This window comes from Tursiops truncatus, chromosome 18 (assembly GCF_011762595.2).
Source record: "Tursiops truncatus isolate mTurTru1 chromosome 18, mTurTru1.mat.Y, whole genome shotgun sequence".
Classification (NCBI taxonomy): domain Eukaryota; kingdom Metazoa; phylum Chordata; class Mammalia; order Artiodactyla; family Delphinidae; genus Tursiops; species Tursiops truncatus.
In genome coordinates this window covers 5,480,175-5,505,732 of record NC_047051.1, presented here as the reverse complement: position 1 = coordinate 5,505,732, position 25,558 = coordinate 5,480,175, and the positions used below count along the sequence as shown (strand labels likewise).

General features: G+C 40.1%; 1 protein-coding gene across 1 annotated transcript in view; it reads left to right on the top strand.

Moving 5' to 3' along the window:
- Window positions 1-25,558, top strand: part of FLT3 (fms related receptor tyrosine kinase 3) — a 75,639-nt gene that overhangs the window by 8,015 nt on the left and 42,066 nt on the right. The window contains exons 2-3 of the mRNA XM_019936424.3: window positions 16,652-16,773; window positions 23,045-23,247. Coding sequence (XP_019791983.1) covers window positions 16,652-16,773; window positions 23,045-23,247 — 325 coding nt within the window. The remainder of the gene's footprint in view (window positions 1-16,651; window positions 16,774-23,044; window positions 23,248-25,558) is intronic.

Genomic DNA, 25,558 nt, shown 5'->3' with positions numbered 1-25,558 from the left:
TTTACAGTGAACTTAACTACATCTCAGAAAAAAGTTCAAGAATATTTAGCAGAACACAGAAATATCCGACAGCAGGTAAAATTCACAATGTCTGGCATCTTGTTACAAATTAACAGACAAACAAAAGATAAAAATTCAACCCATAATAAGGAGAAAACTCAAATATCCAAAGGAGACCCATAAATGGCATAGAATATAGAATTACTAGACAAGAACATTAAAATAGTTGTTATAACTATATTCCTTGTGTTCCTGAAGCTAGAGGAAAGCTTGTACGTGTTAAGTAGGGAAATAGCAAATATGAAAAAAATCACACAAATTAAACTTCCAGAGGTAAAAACTAAAATTATACTGGTTGGGGTTAATAGATTAGATACTGCAGAAGAAAAGATTGGTGAACTTGAAGACACAGCAATAGAAACTATCCAAAATGAACAGAGAAAATAGTCAAAGTAAAATGAACAGAGAATCAGCGAGCTACATGAGGACTTCAGTTGGTCAAACATACATGTAAGTCTGCCGTATGAATGTATCTGTTTTCTCTGGATGCATTTAAGATTTTCCCAGACAATAGCAAAAAGGAGCATGAAGACTTTCTTTAATGAGTCCCAAATAGGGGCTTTGTTGAAAGTGGCTACTTGCTATGACAAAATACTATAGGTTCTCTAAAAGAGGTTGATTTTTTTAAAGTTGGTTGGCACATTCAATTTTGTCTTTAAAGTACTAGTGACCTCTCATTCTTGTCTGGATTCCTTCTCAGCCAAAAAATCCTTTTGTTGGCAAATATTCAACAAGCCTGATACCTTGTGTAATACGAAACATTACACGTATACAATGGGACATTTATGTGTGTTGTGATGAAAAAGTGATTCAGGATATACATGATTAAGAACACGTGTCATTACTAGCAACGATAAAAAAAAAAGATTTTCTCTTTATCATTGGCTTTCAATAACTTGATTATAATGTACCTTTTGTAGTTTTCTTCCTGGTTCATGCACTTGGGTTTTGTTGGGCTTCTATCATTTGCATCAGATGTAGAAAGAATTTTCTCCATTATTTCATCAAATATTTTCTTCTGTCCTCCTTTCCCCCATTCTCTCCAAGAACTCTAATTACATGTATATTTGACCACCCAAAGGGAGTAAAATAGAAGACTTTAAAAAAATGTTTAAATTGTTAAGATAATTGATTACTTACAGCAAAAATAATATCAGTGATTTTGGGGGGGTTTAAAACTTATGTGGAAGTACGCTGTATGACAGCAATAGCACAAAGCCTAAAGAGGGATGAAATGGAAATGTACTATTGTAAGTATATACTGATACTATTGTATTCTGATACCATATATGAGGTGATATAAGAGCAGTTAGAAGTAGACTACGTTAAGATAAAGACACATACTCTAAACCTCAAAGCAGCTACTACAATAAAAAAGCAAAGCATTATAGGTGATGATCCCAGAAAGGAGATGATGTGGAACCATAAAAAATACTCAGTTCTTCCCAAAGGAGGCAGAAAAACAGGAAAAGGGGAAAAAAGAACAGATGGACAAATAGAAAACAAAGAATAATATGGTAGATTTAAACCTAAGCGTATCAATAATGTCATTAAGTAATCTACATATCACAATTAAAAGGCAGAGGTAGTCAGATTTTATTAAAAAGAAACAAAAAAAAAAAGCAAGACCCAACTATAATGTTCTTAAATGAAACCAGACTTGGATAGGAAGACACAAATAGGTTAAAAGTGGAAGGACAGGGGAAAAAATTGCATATGCTAACACTAATCAAAAGAAAACTGGAGAAGCTAAAATGCTAGACAGTATATTTCAGAGCAAAGAATATTACTAGGGACGGAAAGTCATTTCATAATGCTATAAGGCTTGATTTATCAAGAGGACATAAAAATCCTAAACATTTATGTATCTAATAACAGAGCTTGAAAATACATGGATCAAAATTTGATTGAATTGCAAGGAGAAATGAACAAATCCATAATTAAATTCAGAGAGTTCTACACTCCTTCAATAATCGATAGAAGAAAGAGAAATAAAGCATTAAGATGTAGAAGCCTTGAACAACAGTATCAACCAACTTGACCTAATTTTCTTTAAAGAATTTTCTTTAAAGAATACTTAACAGCTGAATATAGGTTCTTTTCAGTTGCATGCAATACACATCAATTTAGACCATAAAACAAGCTTCCATAAATTTTATTCCTTTATTTATTTATTTTTATTTTTAAAAATTAATTAATTTATTTATTTTTATTTTGGGCTGTATTGAGTCTTCGTTGCTGCACACAAGCTTTTTCTCTAGTTGCGGCAAGCGGGGGCTACTCTTTGTTGCGGTGCGGGGCTTCTCATTGCAGTGGAGCAAGGGCTCTAGGCGTGCAGGCTTCAGTAGTTGTGGCTCGCAAGCTCTAGAGCGCAGGCTCAGTAGTTGTGGCGCACGGGCTTAGTTGCCCCGCGGCATGTGGGATCTTCCCGGACCAGGGCTCGAACCTGTGTCCCCTGCATTGGCAGGCAGATTCTTAACCACTGTGCCACTAGGGAAGTCCCCATGAATTTTAAAAGATTCAAGACATACAAAGTGTATCCTTTGACGGCATTAAATTAGAAATTAATAACAGAAAGATAAATGGAAAATCCTTAAATATTTGGAAACTAAATAACACATTTCTAAATAATACATGGGTCAAAGAAGAGAACAAAAGATAAGTGAAAATGTATATTGAACTAAATGAAATGCAATTTATCAGAATTTGTGGGATTTCTCTAAAGCAGTACTTAAGAGGAAATGTATTGTATTAAATTATTAATTATTAAATGATTAGCAGCATTAAATTATATTGCTATAAATTACTAGAAAAGGATAAAGATCTCAAATCAGTGATCTCAAATCTAAGCACAAGCAAGAGGGGAAAAAAAACAAGTTAAACTCCATGTAAGGGACTTCCCTGGCAGTCCAGTGGTTAAGAATCTGTGCTACCACTGCAGGGGGCATGGGTTCGATCCGTGGTTGGGGAACTAATATTCCTCTTAGCGTGTGGTACAGCCAAAAAAAAAAAAAAAATCATGTAAGAAACAAAGGAAGCACACATGATCAGAGTGAAAATCAATTAAATAGAGAAAAAGGGAGAAAATCAGTGCAGCCAAGAGCAATAAAATATCAATAAAATTGCTAAACCTCTCTAGCCAAATCGATCAGAGGGGAAAAGGACACAAATTTCTAATAGCAGGAGTAAGAGAGGCAACACCACTACAGAATCTATAGATATTCAAAGGATAATATGGAAATATTATTAACAACTTTATACTTCGACAACTTAACGTTTAATGGAAAAAATTCCTTGCAAGACACATACTACCAAAGCTATCCAGGAAAAATTGATAACCTAAATAATGCTATGTCTGTTAATAAATTGAATTTGTGGTTAAAATATTCCCACAATGAAAATTACTGGATTACTTCACTGGGGAATCTACCAAGTATTTAAAGAGGAAATAATACCAATACTGCACAGATTCTTCCAGAAAATTGAAGAGAAGATAATACTTCTCAACACAGTCTATGAGGCCAGCTTTACTTTGATACCAAAACCAGAAAAAGACATTACAAGCAAAAAACAAACCTGCAGACCAATAATTGCCATGAAAATAAATGCGAAAATTCTTAGCAACACTTTAGCAAATTGAATTCAACAGTGTATACATGGGCTTCCCTGCTGGCGCAGCGGTTGAGAGTCTGCCTGCTGATGCAGGGGACACGGGTTCGTGCCCCGGTCCGGGAAGATCCCACATGCTGCGGGGCGGCTGGGCCCATGAGCCATGGCCGCTGAGCCTTTGCCCACAATGGTGAGAGGCCCGCGTACCGCAGAAAAAACCAAAAAAACAGTATATACAAAAGATAATATATCATGTCTAATCGGTGTTTATTCCAGGAAGTCAAGGTTGGTTAATATTTGCAAATGAATCAATGTAGTTCACCATATTCACAGAATAAAAAAAAAGCCATTAAAAAACAAAAACAAACCTGTATGATTATCTCAATAGATACAGAAGAAACCTTTGACAAAATTTAACATCCCTTCCTGATAAAATTTCCCAGCAAACTAGGAATAGAAATGATTCTCCTCAAACTAAGTAAAGGTATCTATGAAAAACACTTAGCTAACATCATACTTAACATCAAATGACTAAGTATTTTATCCTAAGATTAGAAATAAGGCAAGAATATCGATTCTTACTACCTCTTTTCAACATTGTACTGGAGATTGTAGCCAGTGTAATAAGGCAAGGAAAAGGCATCCATATTGGAAAGGTAGACGTAAAACTGTCTATTTGCAGGTGACATTAATCATATACGTATAAAATCCTATGGAACCTACAAAAAAGTAACGATAACTAATAAACAAATTCTGTAAGTTTGCGTGTTACAGGTTTAGTGTAGAAAAATAAATTGTGCTTCTGTAACAATCAGAAATTGAAGTGAAAAATATAAAACAGCACAAAAATATGAAATAGGGATAAAGATAGACAAGATCTGTACGCTGAAAACTCCAAAACGTTGCTAAGAGAAATTAAAGGAGCCCTAAATAAAGGATATATACAATGTTTATGTACGGTATGACTCAATATTGCTAAAATGGCAGTTTTGCCCAAATCAATCTAATGATTCGATACAATTCCTGTCAAAATCCCTGCAAAACTTTTTGCAGAAATTGACAAGCTTATTCTAAAATTCATATGGAAATGAAAGAGGCCTAGAATACCCAAAACAACTTTGAAAAAAAGAACAAAGTTTGAATATTAATAATACTTGATTTCATATACTTGATTTGGCAAGATAGACAAATAGATCAGTGGAAAAGTATAGGAATTCCAGCAATAAATCAGAAATATGCGATCAATTTATTTTTGATGGAAGTTTAGAGGCAATTCAATGGAGAAATCATAATCTTTCACTATATGGTGCTGAAACAATTAGATACTCATCTGCAAATACAGTCATATGAACAACTTTGGTTCATGTATCATACCATATAAAAAGTTTACTCAGAATGGATCACAGACCTAAATTTAAAACTAAAATGTAAATGTAAAAACCTACACGTAAAACCTAAAAGTGTAAAACTCCTAGGGGAACATCTTTCTAACCTTATATTGGACCAGAATTTTTTTAGTTACAAAACCAAAAGCATAATCCATAAAAGAAAAACTGATACATTGGACATCTTCAAGATCGAGTTTCAGGTCTTCAAAAGACGTGTCACAGGTTCGTAGCAAATATTTGTCAATTACGTATCTGATGAAGGACTTGTATCCAGAATATACATTTTTTAAAAACTCGACGATGACTGTGAAGGAAGCTCCTGAACTCACCTCCTGCCATGGACACACCAAATCTACGGCTACACATGGAACAGTTCCTTCTGAAGGAAATCCGGAAACCAGCTAAGCAACTCTTACACATCAGGCAAATGAGAAAAAAAAAAAAAATTGAAATGGATAGAAAAGACTGAGACACAATCTTGCCATAAGTCCAGCCCCCAGCACAGCAACATGCAATTGGTAAGGAACTCACAACTTTAATTTTCTCCCTGAGGAGCGAAGGGTTTGGACCCGGCATCTAGTGTTCCTACTATTAGGACTTCCATCTGAGGGACAGGCCCCCAAAACACCGGGCTCTGAAGCCAGTGGGGCTTATGTCCATGAGACCCACCAGAATCTAGCAAACAAAGAAACAGTTTGTAAAGGTTTGCAAGGACTCATTTTGACTATACCTGAGGCTCTGGGCCGAGGTAACAGACATAAACGTCCTTCTCCCAGTTTCTTCCTTAAAGAGGCCTGTTTTTTTAAAAAAAAATTTTATTGAAGTATATAGTTGGTTTACAATGTTGTATTAGTTTCTAGTGTACAGCAAAGTGATTCAGTTATACCTGTAAGTATATACATATTCTTTTTCAAATTTTTTTCCATTATAGGTTATTGCAAGGTAATGAATGCAGTTCCCTCTACTATACAGTAGGACCTTGTCATTTATCTGTTTTATATATAGTAGTATGTATCTGTTAATCCCAAGCTCCTAATGTATCCGTGCCCCTCCTTCCCCTTTGGTAACCGTGAGTTTGTTTTCTATGTCTGTGAGTCTGTTTCTGTTTTGTAAATAAGTTCATTTGTATCATACTTTTAGATTCCACATATAAGTCATATCATATGATATTTGTCTTTCTCTGACTTACTTCACTTAGTATGATAATCTCTAGGTCCATCCATGTTGTTGCAAATGGCATTATTTCATTCTTTTTTATGGCTGAGAAATATTCCATTGTATATACGTACCACGTCTTCTTTATCCACTCCTGTCAGTGGACACTTAGGTTGCTTCCATGTCTTGGCTGTTGTGAATAGTGCTGCTATGAACATTGGGGTGCATGTATATTTTTGAATTATAGTTTTGTCCAGATATGTGCCCAGGAGTGGGATAGCTGGATCGTATGGTAGCTGTATTTTTAAGTTGTTTTTTTTTTTAGCTGCTCCACTCAGCTCGCGGGATCTTAGCTCCTTGACCAGGGATAGAACCCAGGCCCCCGGCAGTGGAAACATGGAGTCCTAACCACTGGACCACCAGGGAATTCCCTCTGTTTTTAGTTTTTTAAGGAACCTCCACACTGTTCTCCATAGTGGCTGTATCAATTTACATTCCCACCAACAGTGCAAGAGGGTTCCCTTTTCTCCACACCCTCTCCAGCATTTATTATTTGTAGACTCTTTGATGATGGCCATTCTGACTAGTGTGAGGTAATACCTCATTGTGGTTTTGATTTGCATTTCTCTAATAATTAGTGATGTTGAGCATCTTTTCATGTGCCTGTTGGCCATCTGTATGTCTTCTTTGGAGAAATGTCTATTTAAGTCTTCTCCCATTTTTTGATTGGGTTGTTTGTTTTTAAAGAGGCCTACTTTCAACCTGAGGGTCAGACTCCTAATTTAACATACCTCTAGGAACTGACTGCAATTCTGCCTGAGACTGGGGAGGCTGGAAGCACCATCTACACGTCCCCCCTCTGATATCTCTCTGAAAGGAGCTTTTGCACATATCAGAACCCTGGCCTTTGTGACTGCCATGCAGAGGATACACCCCCTTGCTCTGGTGGCCAGCAGGTCTTGCATTTGTGGGCCCCACTGGACCGTAGCAAACAAAGAAACAGTTATTAACTGGCTATCCCTTATGGCTCAGTGCAGAGAGAGCAGACAGAAACACTAGCTCCCATTCTCTCCCTGAAAGAGGTCTGCTTGCCACTGCCTGAACATCCAGCTTCCCATCGCTGTGCATCTAGGTGCTGACTGAGATCCTCCCCTTTGGTACACTGACAAGTCATGGTACCCCCTCACTACTGGGAGACAATAAGCACAAAGAAGGCAATTTGAGAGACAACCAAGAGCTAAGCCTGGGCTGAAAGATAAGATTTATCTTCTACAAGAGACCACTCTGTGAATACTGGGAGGATATGCTGTTTTATCTAATTCACAGAAACCAACATGGAGAATTAGGGGAAATGAAGAAAGAAAGGAGTGTGTTCCAAACAGAAGAACAAGATAAAACTCCAGAAACAAACCCCAGTGAAATGGAGATAAGTGATTTACCTGTAAAGAGTTCAAAATAATGGTCATAAAGATGCTCACTGAGGTCAGGAAAACAATGCATGAATAAAGTAAGAATTTGCATGGAGAGAGAGAGAGTTTAAGAAAGTACTAAACAGGGCTTCCCTGGTGGCGCAGTGGTTGAGAGTCCGCCTGCCGGAAGCAGGGGACACGGGTTCGTGCCCCGGTCCGGGAGGATCCCACATACCGCGGAGCGGCTGGGCCCGTGAGCCATGGCCGCTGAGCCTGCGGGTCTGGAGCCTGTGCTCCGCGGCGGGAGACGCCACAGCAGTGAGAGGCCCGCGTACCACACACACACAAAAAAAAATCAGTGATCACAGATCATCGTAACAAATTAATAATAACAAAAAAGTTTGAAATATTGTGAGAATTACCAAAATGTGACACAAAGACATGAAGTGAGCAGACGCCATTGGAAAAAATGGCTCTGATAGACTTGCTCAAGGCAGGGTTGCCACACCCTTATTAAAAATGCAACATCTGTGAAGCACAATAAAGCAAAGTGCAATAAAACAAGGTATGTCTCTACTATGAACAATTATATACCAACCAAATGGACAGCCTAGAATAAATGAATAAACTTCTAAGAACATACAACCTACCAAGACCAAATCATGAAGAAACAGAAAATTTGAACAGAATTACTAGTAAGGAGATTGAATCAGTAAAAAAAAAAATAAAGCTCCCAGAAAAAATCCAGGAGCAGATGACTTCACTGATGAATTCTAACAAACATTTAAAGGAGAATTGTTTCAATCCTCTCAAACTCTTCTAAAAAATAGAAGAGCTGGGAACACTTCCAAACTCATCTTATGAGGTCAGCATTACCCTAACACCAAAACCAGAAAAGGACACGACAAGAAAAGAAAATTACAGGCCAATATCCCTGAACATAGATGCAAAAATCCTCAAGGAAATGTTAGCAATCTAAATTCAACAATACATGAAAAGGATCATATACCATCATCAAGTGGGTTTTATTCCACAAATGCAAGGATGGCTCACCATCTGCAAATCAGTCAATATGATACACCACATTAACAAAATGAAGGATAAAAATTACATGATCCTCTCAAGAGATGCAGAAAAAGCATTTGATAAAATTCAACATCCACTTATGACAAAAACTCTCAACAAAGCGGGTATAGAGGGAATGTACCTCAACATAATAAGGCCATATATTAAAAGTTCACAGCTAACATCATACTCAATGGTGAAAGCTGAATGCTTCTCCTCTAAGATCAGGAACAAGACAAGGATGCCCACTTTTGCTACCTTTATTCAACATAGTACTGGAAGTCCTAGCCAGAGCAATGAGGCAAGAAAAATAAATAAAAGACATCCAAATCAGAAAGAAAGGAGTAAACCTGACTCTATTTGCATATAACATGATATTATAGATAGAAAACTGTAAAGACTCCACCAAAAACCTGTTAGAACTAATCAACAAATTCAGTAAAGTTGTAGGATACAAAATCAATATAAAAAAATCAGTTGTGGTTCTATTCTGTGGTTGTTAGAATCTATGTGGTTCTAACAACAAACTGTCAGAAAAAGAAAACAATCCCACTTACAATTGCATCATAAAGAATAAAATACCTAGGAATAAATAACCGAGGAGGAGAAAAATCTCTACACTGAAAAGTATAAGACATTGATGAAAGAAAATGACTAAGATACAAATAAATGGAAAGAATTTATGTCTTCATGGATTGGCAGAATTAATATTGTTAAAATGTCCATATCATTTAAAGCAATATATAGATTCAAGGCAATCTCTATCAAAATTCAAATGGCACTTTTCACAGAAATAGAAAAAAAAAAACCCTAAAATTTGTATGACACATAAAAGACACTAAATAGGACCACATCACACTGAAAGCTTTTGCACAGCCAAGGAAGCTATCAACAAAATGAAAAGGTGACCTATGGAATAGGAGGAAATATTCACAAATCACGTATCCAACATATATAAAGAACTCATACAACTCAATAGCAAAAAAAGACCCAGCTAGTCTGGTTAAAAAATGGGCAGAGGAAGTGGACAGACGTTTTTTTTAGAAGACCCTCAAATGACCAACAGGTAGATGAAAGGCGCTCAACATCACTAATCATTAGTGAAATGTAAATCAAACCCATAATGAGGGAATTTGCTGGCCATCCAGTGGTTAGGACGCCACACTTTCACTGCCAAGGGCGCAGGTTCAATCCCTGGTTGGGGAACTAGGATCCTGCATGCCGCATGGCCAAAAAAAAAAAAAAAACCAACCACAATGAGGTATTACCTCACACCTGTTAGAATGACTGTCATTAAAAAGACAAAAGATAATGAGTGTTGGTGAGGATGTGGACAAAAGGGAATCCTTGTGCACTGTTGAAGGGAATATAAAACGGTATGGCTACTATGGAAATCAGTATAGAGGTTCCTCAAAAAATTAAAAATAACAGTACCATATAATCCAGGAATTCTACTTCTGGGTGTATATCTGAAGGAAACAAAATCAGTATCTCAAAGAGATGTCTTCAGCCCCATGTTTATTGCAGCATTATTTACAGTAACCAAGACATGGAAACAACTTAAGTGTCCATTGATGGATGACTGAATAAAGAAAATATGGTGTATACAGTTGACCTTTGAACAACGTGGAGGTTAGGGGCACCGACTCCATGTGCGGTTGAAAATCCGAGTCTAACTTTTGTCTCCCCCAAAACTTAACTGCTAATAGCCTACTGTTAACCAGAAGCCTTACTGATAACATAAACAGTTCATTAAGACATCTTTTGTATGTTATATGTATTACACATGGTATTCTTAAAGTAAACTTAGCATAAAGAAAATGCTATTAAGGAAATTATAAGTAAAATAAAATACATTTACGGTACTATACTGTATTTAACAGTGCTGTAAGTTTCCATTGCCTGTTTACATGATGAATCATCTGTCAGCACCTACATCAATATCGTCTTACATGTTACAAAACACTGTAGGTGTTATATGTATTACTAACACTACACATCAAAAATGCAAAGATGGGAAAGTCCCTGGCAGTCCAGTGGTTAGGACTTGGTGCTGTCACTGCTGTGGGCCTGAGTTCAATCCCTGGTCAGGGAACTAAGATCCTGCAAACTGTGTGGTGAGCCAAAATAATAATAATAATGAAAAAGAAATTCGTATTTACTTATAACGATTCCTGCACTGATAATGAAGAAGCAACAATATGACTGCGTTATGATAGCTTAGTGTTAAGTGATATGATTGCTCTTCATGTTAGCCTAGTCTGTTTATATATATACTTTTATAATTTTTAAAAATATTTATTTGGCTGCACTGGGTCTTAGTTGCAGCAGGTGGGCTCCTTAGTTGCGTCTCACCAGCTCCTTAGTTGTGGCATGCAAACTCTTAGTTGTGGCATGCATGTGGGATCTAGTTCCCTGACCAGGTATCGAACCCAGACCCCATGCATTGGGAGCATGGCGTCTTAACTACTGCTCCACCAGGGAACTCCCTAGCCTATATATTAATGAATGAATCGGTATAAAAATGTTATGGCATACAGCATTACAGTCATGTTCGTAATACAATATCGCAAAAATTGTTATTTTTTTACAAAACCACTTACCTGTGGTGACAGACTGATATGCAATTTCTCCAATTACAGTAGAGAGGCATACAGTATGGTAATGTAATTCTTTGAAAGCAAAATTATAAAACAGTAAGAAAACTAAACATTATTAATTTTATATTAAATATCACTCACCTTATGCCTACATAAGGATAGGCTATCCACTTCAATACAAGTCTTGCACACAATGGTCTACACCAGGGGTCCTCAACCCTGGGCTGCACAGAGGAAGTGAGTGGCGGGCAAGGGAGCGAAGCTTCATCTGTATTTACAGCCGCTCCCCATAGCTCGCATTACTGCCTGAGCTCCACCTCCTGTCAAATAGGCAGCAGCATTAGATTATCGTAGGAGCGGCAACCCAAACCCTACTGTGAACTGTGCCTGCGAGGAATCTAGGTTGCTCGCTCCTTCTGAGAATCTAATGCCTGATGATCTGAGGTGGAGCTGAGGCGGTGATGCTAGCGCTGGGGAGCTGCTGCAGATACAGATTCTCGTTAGCAGAGAGGTTTGACTGCACAGAGACCATAATAAACAATTGCTTGCAGACTCATATCGAAACCCTATCAGTGAATGGCAAGTGAAAACAAGCTCAGGGCTCCCACTCATTCTGCATTATGATGAGTTGTATAATTATGTCATTATATATTGCAATGTAATGTACAATAAATGTAATGTGCTCAAATTATCCCTAAACCATCCCTCCCCCTCCCTGCCCGTGGTCCATGTCTTCCACGAAATTGTCTTCCACGAAACTGGTCCCTAGTGCCAAAAAGGTTGGGGACCACTGGTCTACATGATGAATACGTAGGTGATGATGATGATGGTGACACAAAAACATCTCATACAGTTAGATTTTCATACGAAGATACACACATACACAGGAGATAAGTTTATTAACTGTAGGACACGATGATGATTTACTCTTTGTTAAGTAGAAGCAGATCATCATAAAGGTCTTCATCCTTGTCATCTTCATGTTGAGTAGGCTGAGGAGGAGAGAGAGGAGGAGAGGTTGGTCTTGCTGTCTCAGGAGTAGCAGAGCCGGAAGAGGTAGAGGCAGGAGAGGTAGGCACCCTTGGTGTAATTTTACAGAAATACATCGTAATTTATCTCTGACATTTTTGCTTCTTGTCTCTAAAAATGTTTCTATATGGTGCCAACCCTTCTTCCACCATTTGCTTTAGTTTCAGTGCTTGTATCATAGAAGGATCCATGTCATAAAAGAAGTCAAAAGCAGTGTTGAATAACTGGAACTCTCCTGCCAGATTGTTCCGTGTCAATTTGGTTTCTGTCACTGCTTCTTCTGTGTCTTCTACCTCATCGTGCGGCTCTGGTTGGAAGCGCTCGTCTCCATCAGATCCTCTTCTGGGAATTCCTCGGGCATGGTGCCTATTAGCTCTTGACTTTCTCCAAGATCCATATCTTAAAACCCTTCACCTCCCACCTCATTTGCCATGTCCACATCTCTTTCATGATTTCCTCGGTTGGCTCTGTTGTAAAGTCAGACACACAACATCTAGACACAGTTTTCTCTAGCAGGAATTTATTGTTTCAGGCTTGATGGCTTTCACGGCTTTTTCTCTAACAACGATGGCATTTTCAGTGGTGCAATCCTTCCAGACTTTCATGATGTTCTCTCTGTTGGTGTTCTCTTCCATAGCGTTGACGATCCTTTCCATAGAGTACTGTGTGTAATGAGCCTTAAGGGTCCTTATGACCCCCCAGTCTAGAGGCTGAATTAGATATTTGGGGGCAAGTAGACTACTTCAGCGCCTTCAGTGTTGAACTCATGGGGCTCTGGGTGGCTAGGGGCGTTGCCCAGTATCAAAAGAACCCAAGGCTGTCCCTTACGGGCAAGGTACTTTTTGTCTTCAGGGACAAAGCATCGATGAAACCAATCCAGAAAAAGTTACTCATTGTCCAGACCTCCTTGTACAACCAAAAGACAGCTTGTGTTTGTCTTTTCCCTTCAAGGCTAGTTAGCAGCTTTACAGGTACGGGCAGTCCTGATCATAGATCTGTTGCTGAACCCAAGTTGGTGTGCCCGATTCCCGATGAGCCCCCATATATTTTATGCATTCATGACATACCTAACTTTTTCTTATTTTTCAGTATTTTTAGGCTATGCAGTCCGTCTGCGAGGTTTTTCAAATTGTCACAAATCTCCCAAAATTTTTCCAAATATTTATTGAACAAAATCCATGTGTAAGTGGACCTGTGTAGTTCAAACCCACGTTGTCCAAGGGTCAACTGTATATATACAATATTATTCAACCATAGAAAAGAAATAAATCCTGCCACTCGTGACAACATGAATGCCCTTTCAGGGCATTATGTTGAGTGAAATAAGTCAGGCAAATTCTGTATAATCTCACTTATATGTGGAATCTGAAAAAAAAAAAAAAACCAAACTCAGAAACAGAGAAGAGACTGGTGTTTGCCAGAGGTGGGGGTAGGGAGTGGGAGAAATGAGTGAAGGTGGTCAGGAGGTACAGACTTCCAGTTATAACATAAATAAGTTCTGGGGATGTAATGTCCAAGATGGTGACTATAGTTACCAATACAGGTTCCCCCACTATCTGAAAATAGAGCATTCCTGTGAAACCTTTTGCGAGCTCAGATTGTGTAAAGTGAAGAAGCTATTAACTTAGGGACACATCTTGCAAACAGATACACAGAATAAATGGAGATAAAGCACAGATGCTCACAGACACAGTACAAAGCTATGATGGCTTGATGGTGAGATGCTGAGTGTAGTTTCTGGGGAAAGAGCTTGGCAGTTCCACTCTCCTTGCTTGGGGTTCAAGCCACCCCTATGAGAGCTCGCTACCGAACAAACTGATGCTATTTTTGCTTTTCACCTTTTTTCATAAAAGCAAAAATCCTCTTCAGATTTCTTTCAGTTAGTGAAAACAGGTGCTAATGCAGGTCTTTTGTAAAAGTGAAGTGGCGTAAAGTGAACTTTCAAAAAGTGGGGGCTACCTGGACTCTATTATATATTTGAAAGTTGCTAAGAGAGACCTTTATTTAATTATTTATTTGTTTATTTATTCTTTTATTGGATTATAACTGCTTTACAATGTTGTGTTAGTTTCTGCTGTACAATGAAGTGAATCAGCTCTATGTATACATATATCCCCTCCCTCTTGGACCTCCCTCCCCCCCTCCCCCCATCCCCCCCCATCTAGGTCGTCACTGAGCACCGACCTAATCTTCCTGTGCTTTATAGCATGTTCCTGCTAGCTATCTATTTCACAAATGGTAGTGTATTTATGTCACTCCTAATCTCCCAATTCATCCCACCCTCCCCTTGCCCACTGTGTCCACATGTCCATTCTCTACATCTACGTCTCTATTCCTGCCCCTCAAATAGGTTCATCTGTACCGTTTTTCTAGATTCCACATATATGCATTAATATATGATATTTGTTTTTCTCTTTCTGGCTTACTTCACTCTGTATGACAGACTCTAGGTCCATCCACATCTTGAGAGTAGATCTTCAAAGTTCTCATCACAGGAAAAAACTTTAGTAACTGTGTGAGCTGATGGATGTTAACTGAACTTATCGTGGTACTCGTATTACAATAAATACATATATCTAATTGTGATGTTGTACACCTGAAACTAATACAGTGTTATATATCAACAATATCTCAATAAAACTGGGGGGGGCCGCCTCTCAAAACTCAATAATAAGAAGATAAACAACCCAATTTTAAAAGGCAAAAGATGCAACAGACATACTACCAAAGAATATATAGGATGTCATACAAGCATCTGAAAGGATACAGTTGCAAATTAAAACCATGATGAGATATAATATGCCTCTTGGAATAGCTAAAATTAAAAATTCTCATCCTACCAAGCGTTGGTGAGGACATGGTACAGCTAATTCTCATACACTCCAATAGGAATATAAAGTGATACACCCTCTTTGGAGAACGGTTGGTACTTACTTAAAAAGTGACACAGACACCTCCCACAGGAGTGAGGTATGCCACTCCTTGGTATTTATTCAAGGAATCTGAACTCATACATCCAAACCACGACTTTTATACCAATGTTCATAGCAACTATATTTGTAAGATGCCCAAAGTAGAAACAATCCAAATTCTATCAACAGGTGGATGAATTGAAATGTTGTGTTATATCTATATAATAGACTACTCCCCAGCAATTAAAGGGAATGAACTGCTGATAATAGGCACACCTTGTTTTACTGCATTTTGCTATATTGTGCTTCACAGATATTGCATTTTTTATAAACTGAAGTGTTGTGAAAACCCTGCCTCGAGTGAGTCTGTCGGCGCCATTTTTCCAAAAGTATTTGCTTACTTTGTGTCTCTGTGTCACATATTGGTAATTCTCACAATATTTCAATTATTCAATAATTATTTAAATTATTATCATATTTGATACGGTGGTCTGTGATCAGTGATCTTTGATGTGACTACTACAATTCACTGAAGGCTCAGATGATGGTTAGCATTTTTTAGCAAGAGTGTATTTTTTTTTAAGAGTGTATTTTTTTTTAAGAGTGTATTTTTTGATTAAGGTACGTACATTGTTTTCTTAGGTATAATGCTATTGCACACTTAGCAGACTACAATATAGTGTAAACATAATGTTTATATGCACCAGGAAACCATAAAGAAGAAAAAAAATGGCTGGTATACAAATAATCAGTTCCTCAGCTGCACTAGCCTCACTTCAAATGCTTAATGCTAAATGCAGCTAAGGACCACCCTCTTGAACAGCGCTAAGGAATATTTCCATCATGCAGAAAATTCCCTTGGAAAACACTGCTCTAAGGACCTCCACTCCTGATTGATAGTAAGACTTACCTTTTATGAAATTATATTTCCTACACACTTTCCTGTTGGCCACTTTCCCTTGATTACATTTTTCTTAAAAAAATATTTATTTTTATTTTTGGCTGCGTTGGGTCTTCATTGCTGCTGCGCGCGGGCTTTCTCTAGTTGCGGCGAGCGGGGGCTACTCTTTGTTGCGGTGCGCGGGCTTCTCATTGTGGTGTCTTCTCTTGGTGCGGAGCACGGGCTCTAGGTGCGTGGGCTTCAGTAGTTGTGGCACGTGGACTCAATAGTTGGGGCTCACGGGCTCTAGAGCGCAGGCTCAGTAGTTGTGGCGCACGGGCTTAGCTGCTGCTCCGCGGCGTGTGGAATCTTCCCAGACCAGGGCTCGAACCCGTGTTCCCTGCCTTGGCAGGCGGATTCTTAACAACTGCGCCACCAGGGAAGTCCCTCCCTTGATTACATTTTGTTTTGTTGTAAGACAAACACGTATTTTCTTTTTAAGGTGTGCATGGATCAACATCATTGTCTTTATTTTGTTTTACAGTTGTTTTTTCCGCAATGATATTTGAGACTATCAGAAATCAAGATCTGCCTGTGATCAAGTGTGTTTTAATCAACCATAGAAACAATGATTCATCAGTGGGGACATCATCATCGAATCCCTTGGTAAAGTAATATTAAAATGACAACTTTAGCTATTTTCTCTAGAGACCATACTTTGTAAGCTATTGACACCTGCCATGGCTTATGGGCTTTTCTTTTTTGTGTATTTAAGTATACTATGTACTCATATCTGGTACAGATGAGCGTCTCTACTCATTGCTACCTGGCACTCCATTCCATCAAGAGCCTTGTTCTCTTTGGGTTTAGATTCAGGAAGGACAGTGATACTAGAATGAGTAAGAAACAGGAATTGCCCTTTCTCCTTAAAAAGAAGCCAGGTTTCTCTCTCAAGCCTGAATCCCTAATTTCCAACTGTCTCCTGGACTTAGGTAAGTAGATTTTTCCATTTGCTCATTGAGACACACCTGTATAATTTATTTCATTTCTATTTCCCCAAGCATCTTCTTGTTTTAATGGATTTCTGTTTATGGCCCTGTCTAGTTCCTAGGCTTGAAAGCTCAGCCTCGTTTTGGACTGCTTCCTCTCCCTTGCCCTCACATTCAGTCAGTTACCAAGTCTTGTCAATTTCCTTTCTTTCCTAGTTCTCCTGTAACCACCTCATATTCCCTAGTCCCCCTGCCACTTCCCTAATTCCAGCCCTCATAGTCACAACAATATCATAAGTGGCTTCTTCCTTCTACAGTTCAGCTCAGGTAGGGCTGCCACATGGGTCTTCCTGAAGCAGGGCTACATCCATTACAGCCCGGCTTGGTCTTCCCACGGCTTCAAGTGACATGCACGTCGCTCCATAATCTGGCTCTGACTCCAAGTTCCAACCTTGTTTGTCGTTACTCTTCTTCATGCTATTCATCTATCGCAGCCTAGCTATTTACTCAAATGAAGGAAGCTTAAATAACCGAGAAGTGAAAATATTAAAAGTCTATATACAATAAAAAGTGAACATAAATTAGCCACTTCTATGGCTTTTATCCAGTTAAGGATTCATACAGATATATAGTCACTCTGTTTTCTTTAACATAAGTATAATACATAGACACATGCCATGATGCCCTGGAACCCCCCACTTCCCTCCCAAAATCAGAGATATTAAAAATATTCTCAAATTTTAAGCAGTGTGAAATAGGCGTCAATAACAACCTTCTACATGCGTGTAAAACTCCTGATTTTTTTTTTTTTTTTTTGGCCGTGCCACTTGGCTTGCGGGATCTTAGTTTCTGGACCAGGGATCAAACCCAAGCCCTTGGCAGTGAAAGGGCAGAGTTCAGTTCCCTGGACCGCCAGAGAATTACCCTAAAACTCCTGATTTAATACACGATTCTTTTTTATGCCAGAAACATGGTTGGTTTAACTTTTTAACACATATTGGTGTCATAACACATTGACTTATTAATAATTAAGGCATTTTGCATACATAGTATTTTTGTGCAGACAAGAAAAAATTTAATATTATTTGCTATGACAATTTAAAGTCTTAGTGTCTTTTATTTAGTATTTATTTATTTATTTGGCTGCATCGGGTCTTAGTTGCGACACGCAGTATCTTTCGGTGTGGCCCATGGGCTCTTAGTTGTGATGCATGGGCTTCTCTCTAGTTGTGGCATGGGGGCTCCAGAGCTCACAGGCTTAGTTGCCCCGTGGCATGTGGGATCTTAGTTCCCCGACCAGGGATCGAACCCGCGTCCCCTGCATTGGAAGGCGGATTCTTTTTTTTTTTCTTTTTTTTCTTTTCTTTTTTTTTTTTTTTTTTTCGGTACGCAGGCCTCTCACTGTTGTGGCCTCTCCCGTTGCGGAGCACAGGCTCTGGACGCGCAGGCTCAGCGGCCATGGCTCACGGGCCCAGCCGCTCCACGGCATGTGGGATCTTCCCGGACCGGGGCACGAACCCGTGTCCCCCGCATCGGCAGGCGGACTCTCAACCACTGCACCACCAGGGAAGCCCGGAAGGCGGATTCTTAACCACTGGACCACCAGGGAAGTCCCTTTAAGTGTTTTTTCAATGTGAGAAAATAGCTGCACACATTTAAGTGTTTTCTTATAAAACAAGCTTTTTTAAAAAAAAAATTAGTGATGATTGATCTCAGTTCCTAGTATTAAGTGCTGCATTGTGTTTTATATCGTATAAATTATATTCTTATGCAATATTCAGGGTTGTATTAAGACCTAGTAATTCTTAAACAACATCAGACAACAGTTTTTGTTATACAACACCAGAATACAGTATTTGTGTGCAGTTCTTTTTGTCTTTGACCTTATAGTGTCCAAAGCATTATTTTCCGAAGTTATTTATGTTCGTTCTTTTCTTTCCCACCACCTTCACTCTGGTTATGTTAGTTATTTGTGATACAATTAACTTCACTTGGTTTGTATTCCATTTTGAGTTCCCCCTATATCCTGGTTGGCTTTAATGATTTACTTTTTTGAGTATGTGCAACATGACTATGGTCCTGAAAGCTAAAGGTATGTACTAAAAGATATACTCAGGGCTTCCCTGGTGGCACAGTGGTTAAGAATCCGCCTGCCAATGCAGGGAACACGGGTTCGAGCCCTGGTCCGGGAAGATCCCACATGCCTGGAAGCAACTAAGCCCGTGCGCCACAATTACTGAGCCTGTGCTCTAGAGCCCACGAACTACAGCTACTGAAGCCCGCTCGCCGAGAGCCTGTGCTCTGCAACAAGAGAAGCCACCGCAATGAGAAGCCCGTGCACCACAAAAAAGAGTAGCCCCCACTCGCCGCAACTAGAGAAAGCCCACACGCAGCCAAAAGTAAATAATAAAATAAATTAAAAAATAAAAGATATACTCAGAGAAGTATCATGCCTTCTTCATGCCTACTACCAAGTTTCCATCCTTTTTCCACCTACCTCCTGAACTTCACCAGTTCCTTTAGAATTTTTGTATTATTCCTGTGTTTCTTGTGCACAAATGAGCAGATACATGTGCATTTTCTTAATCTTCTTACACGAGGGGTAGCATACTTGAAAGTAGATACTTTTTGCCCTTAGCTTTCTTCACTTAACAGTCTATCCAGGAAATCCCTGCATATCAGTTCATGGAGTTTGCCCTCATCCTTCTTTATGTCCTCCATTGTGTGGATGGGCCGTAGTTTATTCAGTCAATCTCCTATGTATGAGCATTTTGGCGGTTTCTAGTATTTTACAACTGTAATGATGGTGCAATTAATTGCTGGAGATATAGCCCTCAAAATAGGATTGCTGGCTCAGAGGGTGAAGTGCACGGTAGTTCAGTTAGGTGTTGCCGAATTCCAGTTCCCCTGCAGAAGGGTTGCACCTGTTTGCATTCCCCCAGCAATGTGTGAGAGTAGCTGTTTCCTCACAGCCTCCCTGACAAAATGTGTTGTCATACTTTAAAATTTGTGCCAGCCTGATAGATAAGGGATATCTCAGTGTTGTTTTGAGTTTTTCTGATCATGAGTGAGCTTCAACATTTTCTCATAGGTTCAAGGGCCATTCTTTATAGCTTTTTTGTGAATTGTCTATTCATTTCTTTTTCCCATTTTTTCTTTTCCCCCTTATTGTTTATTTATTTCGGCACCAGGTCTTAGTTGCAGCATGGGGGATCTTCATTGCAGCATGCAGGATCTTTAGTTGCGGCATGCGGACTTCTTAGTTGTGGCATGTGGAGTCTAGTTTTCCGACCAGGGATCAAACCCCGGCCCCCTGCATTGGGAGCGTGGAGTCTTATCCACTGGACCATCAGGGAAGTCCCTCTTTCTCCCATTTTTCTACATTTCCTCCCATTTTTCCCACTTTCTGTCTTTTGGCTCCTGTGTCCCTCAATGTTAAAAAAAATTTTATTTTTTCCTTTTTTTGGCCCGCGTTGTGAGGATTGCAGGATCTTAGTTCCCTGAATAGGGATTGAACCTGGGTCCTGGGCAGTGAGAATGTGGAGTCCTAGCACTGGACTGCCAGGGAATTCCCTAAAAAATTATTTACATATTAGGGATATTAGCCCTTTATCTGTAATATGCATTGCAAATATTTTCTCCTAGCATGTCAGGGTTTTGTTTGTTTTTACTTTTTTTTTAATAACTCAATTTTTTTTTTTTTTTTGCTGTACGCGGACCTCTCACTGTTGTGGCCTCTCCCGTTGTGGAGCACAGGCTCCGGATGCACAGGCTCAGCGGCCATGGCCACGGGCCCAGCCGCTCCGCGGCATGTGGGATCCTTCCGGCCCGGGGCACGAACCCGTGTCCCCTAGCATCGGCAGGCGGAGTCTCAACCACTGCACCACCAGGGAAGCCCTAATAACTCAATTTTCAAAAAACTATTTATTTGTGGCTGTATTAGGTCTTCGTTGCTGCGCTCGGGCTTTCTCTAGTTGCAGTGAGCAGGGGCTACTCTTCATTACGGTGCACAGGCTTCTCATTGCGGTGGCTTCTCTTGTTGTGGAGCACGGGCCCTAGAGTGCATGGGCTTCAGTACTTGCAGCACGCGGGCTCAGTAGTTGTGGCTCGAGGGCTCTAGAGCGCAGGCTCAGTAATTGTGGTGCACGGGCTTAGTTGCTCTGCGGCATGTGGGATCTTCCCGGACCAGGGCTCGAACCCGTGTCCCCTGCATTGGCAGGTGGATTCTTAACCACTGCGCCACCAGGGAAGTCCCTGTTTGATTTTACTTTATGTCCCTCTTTTAAGATCCAGCTCAATTGCTGTACTCCAGTGAAGCATTCCCACCCCCTCTATCCCAGCCTGGAAGTCACCTCTCTCTCCTCAGAAGGTCCAGAGCACTTAAATGCACCTTTCAGAGTAGTCGGTATCTGTTTATGGGGCACAGCATATTTTACTTTTAGTTATTTCTTCCTGTTAGAGTCAAAACTCAAGGACAAGGTCAGTGTCTTTTTTCCCCTAGCCCCATTGCGCCCAGCAGGTGGTCTAGCACTTATCAGATATTGACTAAATAACTCACCAGATACTAACTGAAGAAATGAACAAATAAAATCAGAAATATGGCTTATGGTCAGTAGCAGAAGAGCTACCCTACCCTGCTCTTCACCTGCAGAAGCTTTCGTGTGTGTGTGTGTGCGCGTACACACATGTGAGGGCTACACTATGTGTCGGGGGGTAGGAGGTGAGGGGTCCAGCAGCAGAAGCTGCTAGCAAACCGTCCTCTCAATATATCTCAGTTATTTAAAGCAGGCAAGGGGTGTGATGGTGGCAATGAGCCTATGGGGGTGTCTGCCCAGAACATACTGGGTTGGCCACAAAGCGTGTTTGGGTTTTCTGTAACATCTTACGGAAAAACCTGAACGAACTTTTTGGCCAACCCAATATTTTAGTTTTTAAGTTCCCTCTAACACAGATACTAATTTACTATTACTATGTAGATGCTTATCTGCATACCAGTAATCACAAAAACATATACCTATGTATTCTTTTTTCGTTTTTGTTTTTCTTTGGCCGAGCCACGCGGCTTGTGGAATTTTAGTTCCCTGACCAGGGATCGAACCTGGGCCCCCAGCAGTGAAAACACGGAGTCCTAACCACTGGACACCATGGAGTTCCCTATACCTATGTGCTTTAATTTTATGATTATTATCTGTATATTAGTTTGTGATTGTGAGGGCTGCCATAACAAAGTCTCAGACTGGGTGAGTTAAACCACAGAAATTTATTGTTTCATAGTTCTGGAGGCTAAAATCTAGATGTCGTCAGGCTTGGTTCCTTCTGAGGCTGTGAAGGAAGGATCTGTCCCAGGCCTCTCTCCTTGGATTGTATGGCCATCTTTATGTTCACAGGGCGTTCTCCCCGTGTGCTTGTCTTCTCCAAATTTCCTCTTCTTATAAGGACATCAGTCATAAGATTAGAACCCACCCTAATGGCCTCATTTTGACAGGATCACCTCTGTAAAGGCCCGGTTCTGAATAAGGTCACATTCTGGGGTACTGGGGGTTAGGACTTCAACATATGAATTTGGGGGACTTCCCTGGTGGTCCAGTGGTTAGGACTCCGAGCTTCCACTGCAGGGGGCACGGGTTCGATTCCTGGTCGGGGAACTACGATCCCACATGCCACACGGCACAGCCAAAAAAAAAAAAAGAATTTGGAGGGAACACAGTTCAACCCATAACAGTCTATAAAACATTTTCAAAATGCAGCCTACAATTATCTGTCTTTTCTTTAGAGACTTGTAATTTATAGGCATTTTGGTCAGACGTATGATCCTCAGTGGGTTATGATGTGCTTGGCTGTGTGTGTCATATGTCAACATGTGTTTATTTGATAAAGGTTCCAGCTAAGAAGAAGATGCATTGAACCTGCACTTGTAGTAAGTTCACATCATTTTGTCTATGACATAGGCATCAGAATCCCGGGAAGACCTGGACTGTGCCTTGAGGCCCGAGAGCACGGAGGCAGTCTACGAAGCGGCCACCGTGGAGGTGGACGTGACCGCATCCATCACACTGCAAGTGCTGGTCACCACCCCGGGGAACATTTCCTGTCTCTGGGTCTTTAAACACAGCTCCCTGAATTGCCAGCCGCACTTTGATTTACAAAACAGGTAAGCAGGGGCGGGGCAATGTGCAACCGTCAGGATTTTTGGAGGAATAGTTTCTTGCCATACAGAGACCTTCTTTCTTCATTTAGAGTTTCTATTCCAATCTCTGTACATGTTCACTGTAACTCTTATTTCCAGTGAAAGAAAATAAACTAAAAATAGCTAAGGCATGGATACATGACCTTTTGCAGTGGTCAAAACCCATGGGACAAACAACGCAAAAGGTGAACCCCAGTGTAAACTGTGGACTTTAGTTAATACCAGTATTGGCTCATCAGTTGTAACAAATACACCACACCTATGCAAAATGTTACTAATAGAAAAGCTGTGTGTGAGGGGTGGGAGTGGGGCGAGGGTGTATGCAGGATCTCTCTGTACTTTCTGCTTAATTTTTTTTCCTCCTTAATTTTTCCATAAACCTAAAATTGCTCTAAAAAATAAAGTCTATTCATTTAAAAACTTATATACAGATGTATAGGTATATTTAGGGCCTAAGAAAGCAGTGATGACTGGCAAAATGTAAAACAAATAGTGAAGAGTATTTGGGATTTTAAAGATGGGCTTGTTTTTTAAACTGGATTTTGTCTTAAAGGTAAAAACTTAGGAAGTTTTCATTCCGTTCTGGTTAAAGTAGCAAGGAGCTTTCTAGTTGAAGCAGTGAGAAGCTTCTTTCTGGGAAATCCTTGGGGAAGAACCCTTGGCTTTACATAGTTTGTTTCACAGTATGATGAGCAGAATTGCAATGATATGTGATATCCACAAAGCATTTTAGTAAGAAATTGATCTGTACGTGGGGAACATTAGTCTCACCATCCAGAAAGATATCGTGGCCAAGGTTTGTAGATTGACCACCAAGCCTGTATCTAACCCTGGGCTGACTGCTGCCCCCTGCTGTCCGAGACCAGGTGGGGCAGGAAGCGAGGGGCACAGGCCATTGAAATGCCCACTTACTAATTCTAAGGTGCTTTATTCTCTAATTCTTGGGGTGCTCAGGTGACCCAAAGCTATAGACGAACCACTGTCTTTCTAGGAGCAATGCAGGAAATGGCCCCTCAATGACCCAAAGGGGGTTCCATGCCACCTGACTGAGACACGGGAGAACATCTGTGACTGACTTGTACCAAGTATTCACATTTGTGTCTTTAAGGTCAAACCAATGTTTAAGTAATTTTCAGGACAGTAGCTATAATTCTGAAGTTTGGTTCTAAATCTTAGAGCACATTCATTTTCCTTTCCCCTTTTGAGGCCCTGTTACTCACTTCTCTGTTTTGCTTACTTTTCTCTTGGGGTTAAACCAAAGGCAATCTTCTATTAAGAATTTTGGCTTAAAGAAACGTTCTGGTAATCTTATTAAAATCTGATGCCACACAGTTCTTGTTAGATTGAGGCCAAAAAACGCAAAGCAAAAAAGTAGGGTTCCTTTTACTCTGCTAAGAGGTTGCCTTTTTGTTCAGCCCAAATCATAGGTCTTATGTGGATTAGTTAACTTAGTACCAAAACATTTGTAGCAACTTCTCCATAGTAAAGAGTTACTGAAATTAAATCTGGGCTTAGACTCATAGCCAGACAGATTGCACACCTAAGCTTTGATAACCGTCTTAGAGTTTTGTATGATATGCCCAAGAGTTCTCACGTGATACCAGGAGAGTGAAGGTTCAGAGAGAGAGAGCACATCCCCAGGGTACCTGCATAAGCAGAAAATACATATATTTCTTACTAATTTACTGCCTGTATGAACGCAAGCACCAGTACTCTGGAACCGCGCTGCTTGGAGCTCTAAATCAGGGCTGTTCCAATATCCTGTGCCCTTGGTTTGCCTGGGGTCTTGTTCAAACGCAGATTTCGATTCAGTAGGTGTGGACGGGGCCTGAGATTCTGCATAGACTCTCCCAGCTGGTGCCAGGTGTTGAGCAGTAACATCTAAAGGTCAGAAAGTGTCCATTTAAATCCAACACTACTCAACAGACTGCTAGAGAGTATTCTAAGCGCTAAGGAGGACAGATATCAAACACACATCAAAGTTGTTTCTTTGAAGAGAATGCCCCTAGCCAAATTTACCTTTACCAAGTATCTGAAAAGTTAGAAATACTCACATTGAGACATCTCTCCTTTGTGATATATCAGTGTAATTACTACCTCATAGGAAAATGCTTTGTGTCTGATTTTGCTTGAATTCTTTCCTCTAGAGGGGGCGGGAGGGGGGCACAAAACGGACTGTTCTTGATGTCACTGAGTCTTGCCTGTACCGTCATCTGGTTCTGCACGTGGGGCACGGAGGCTGGTGGCGGGTGGCCGGCAGCTATGCCCGTGGAGG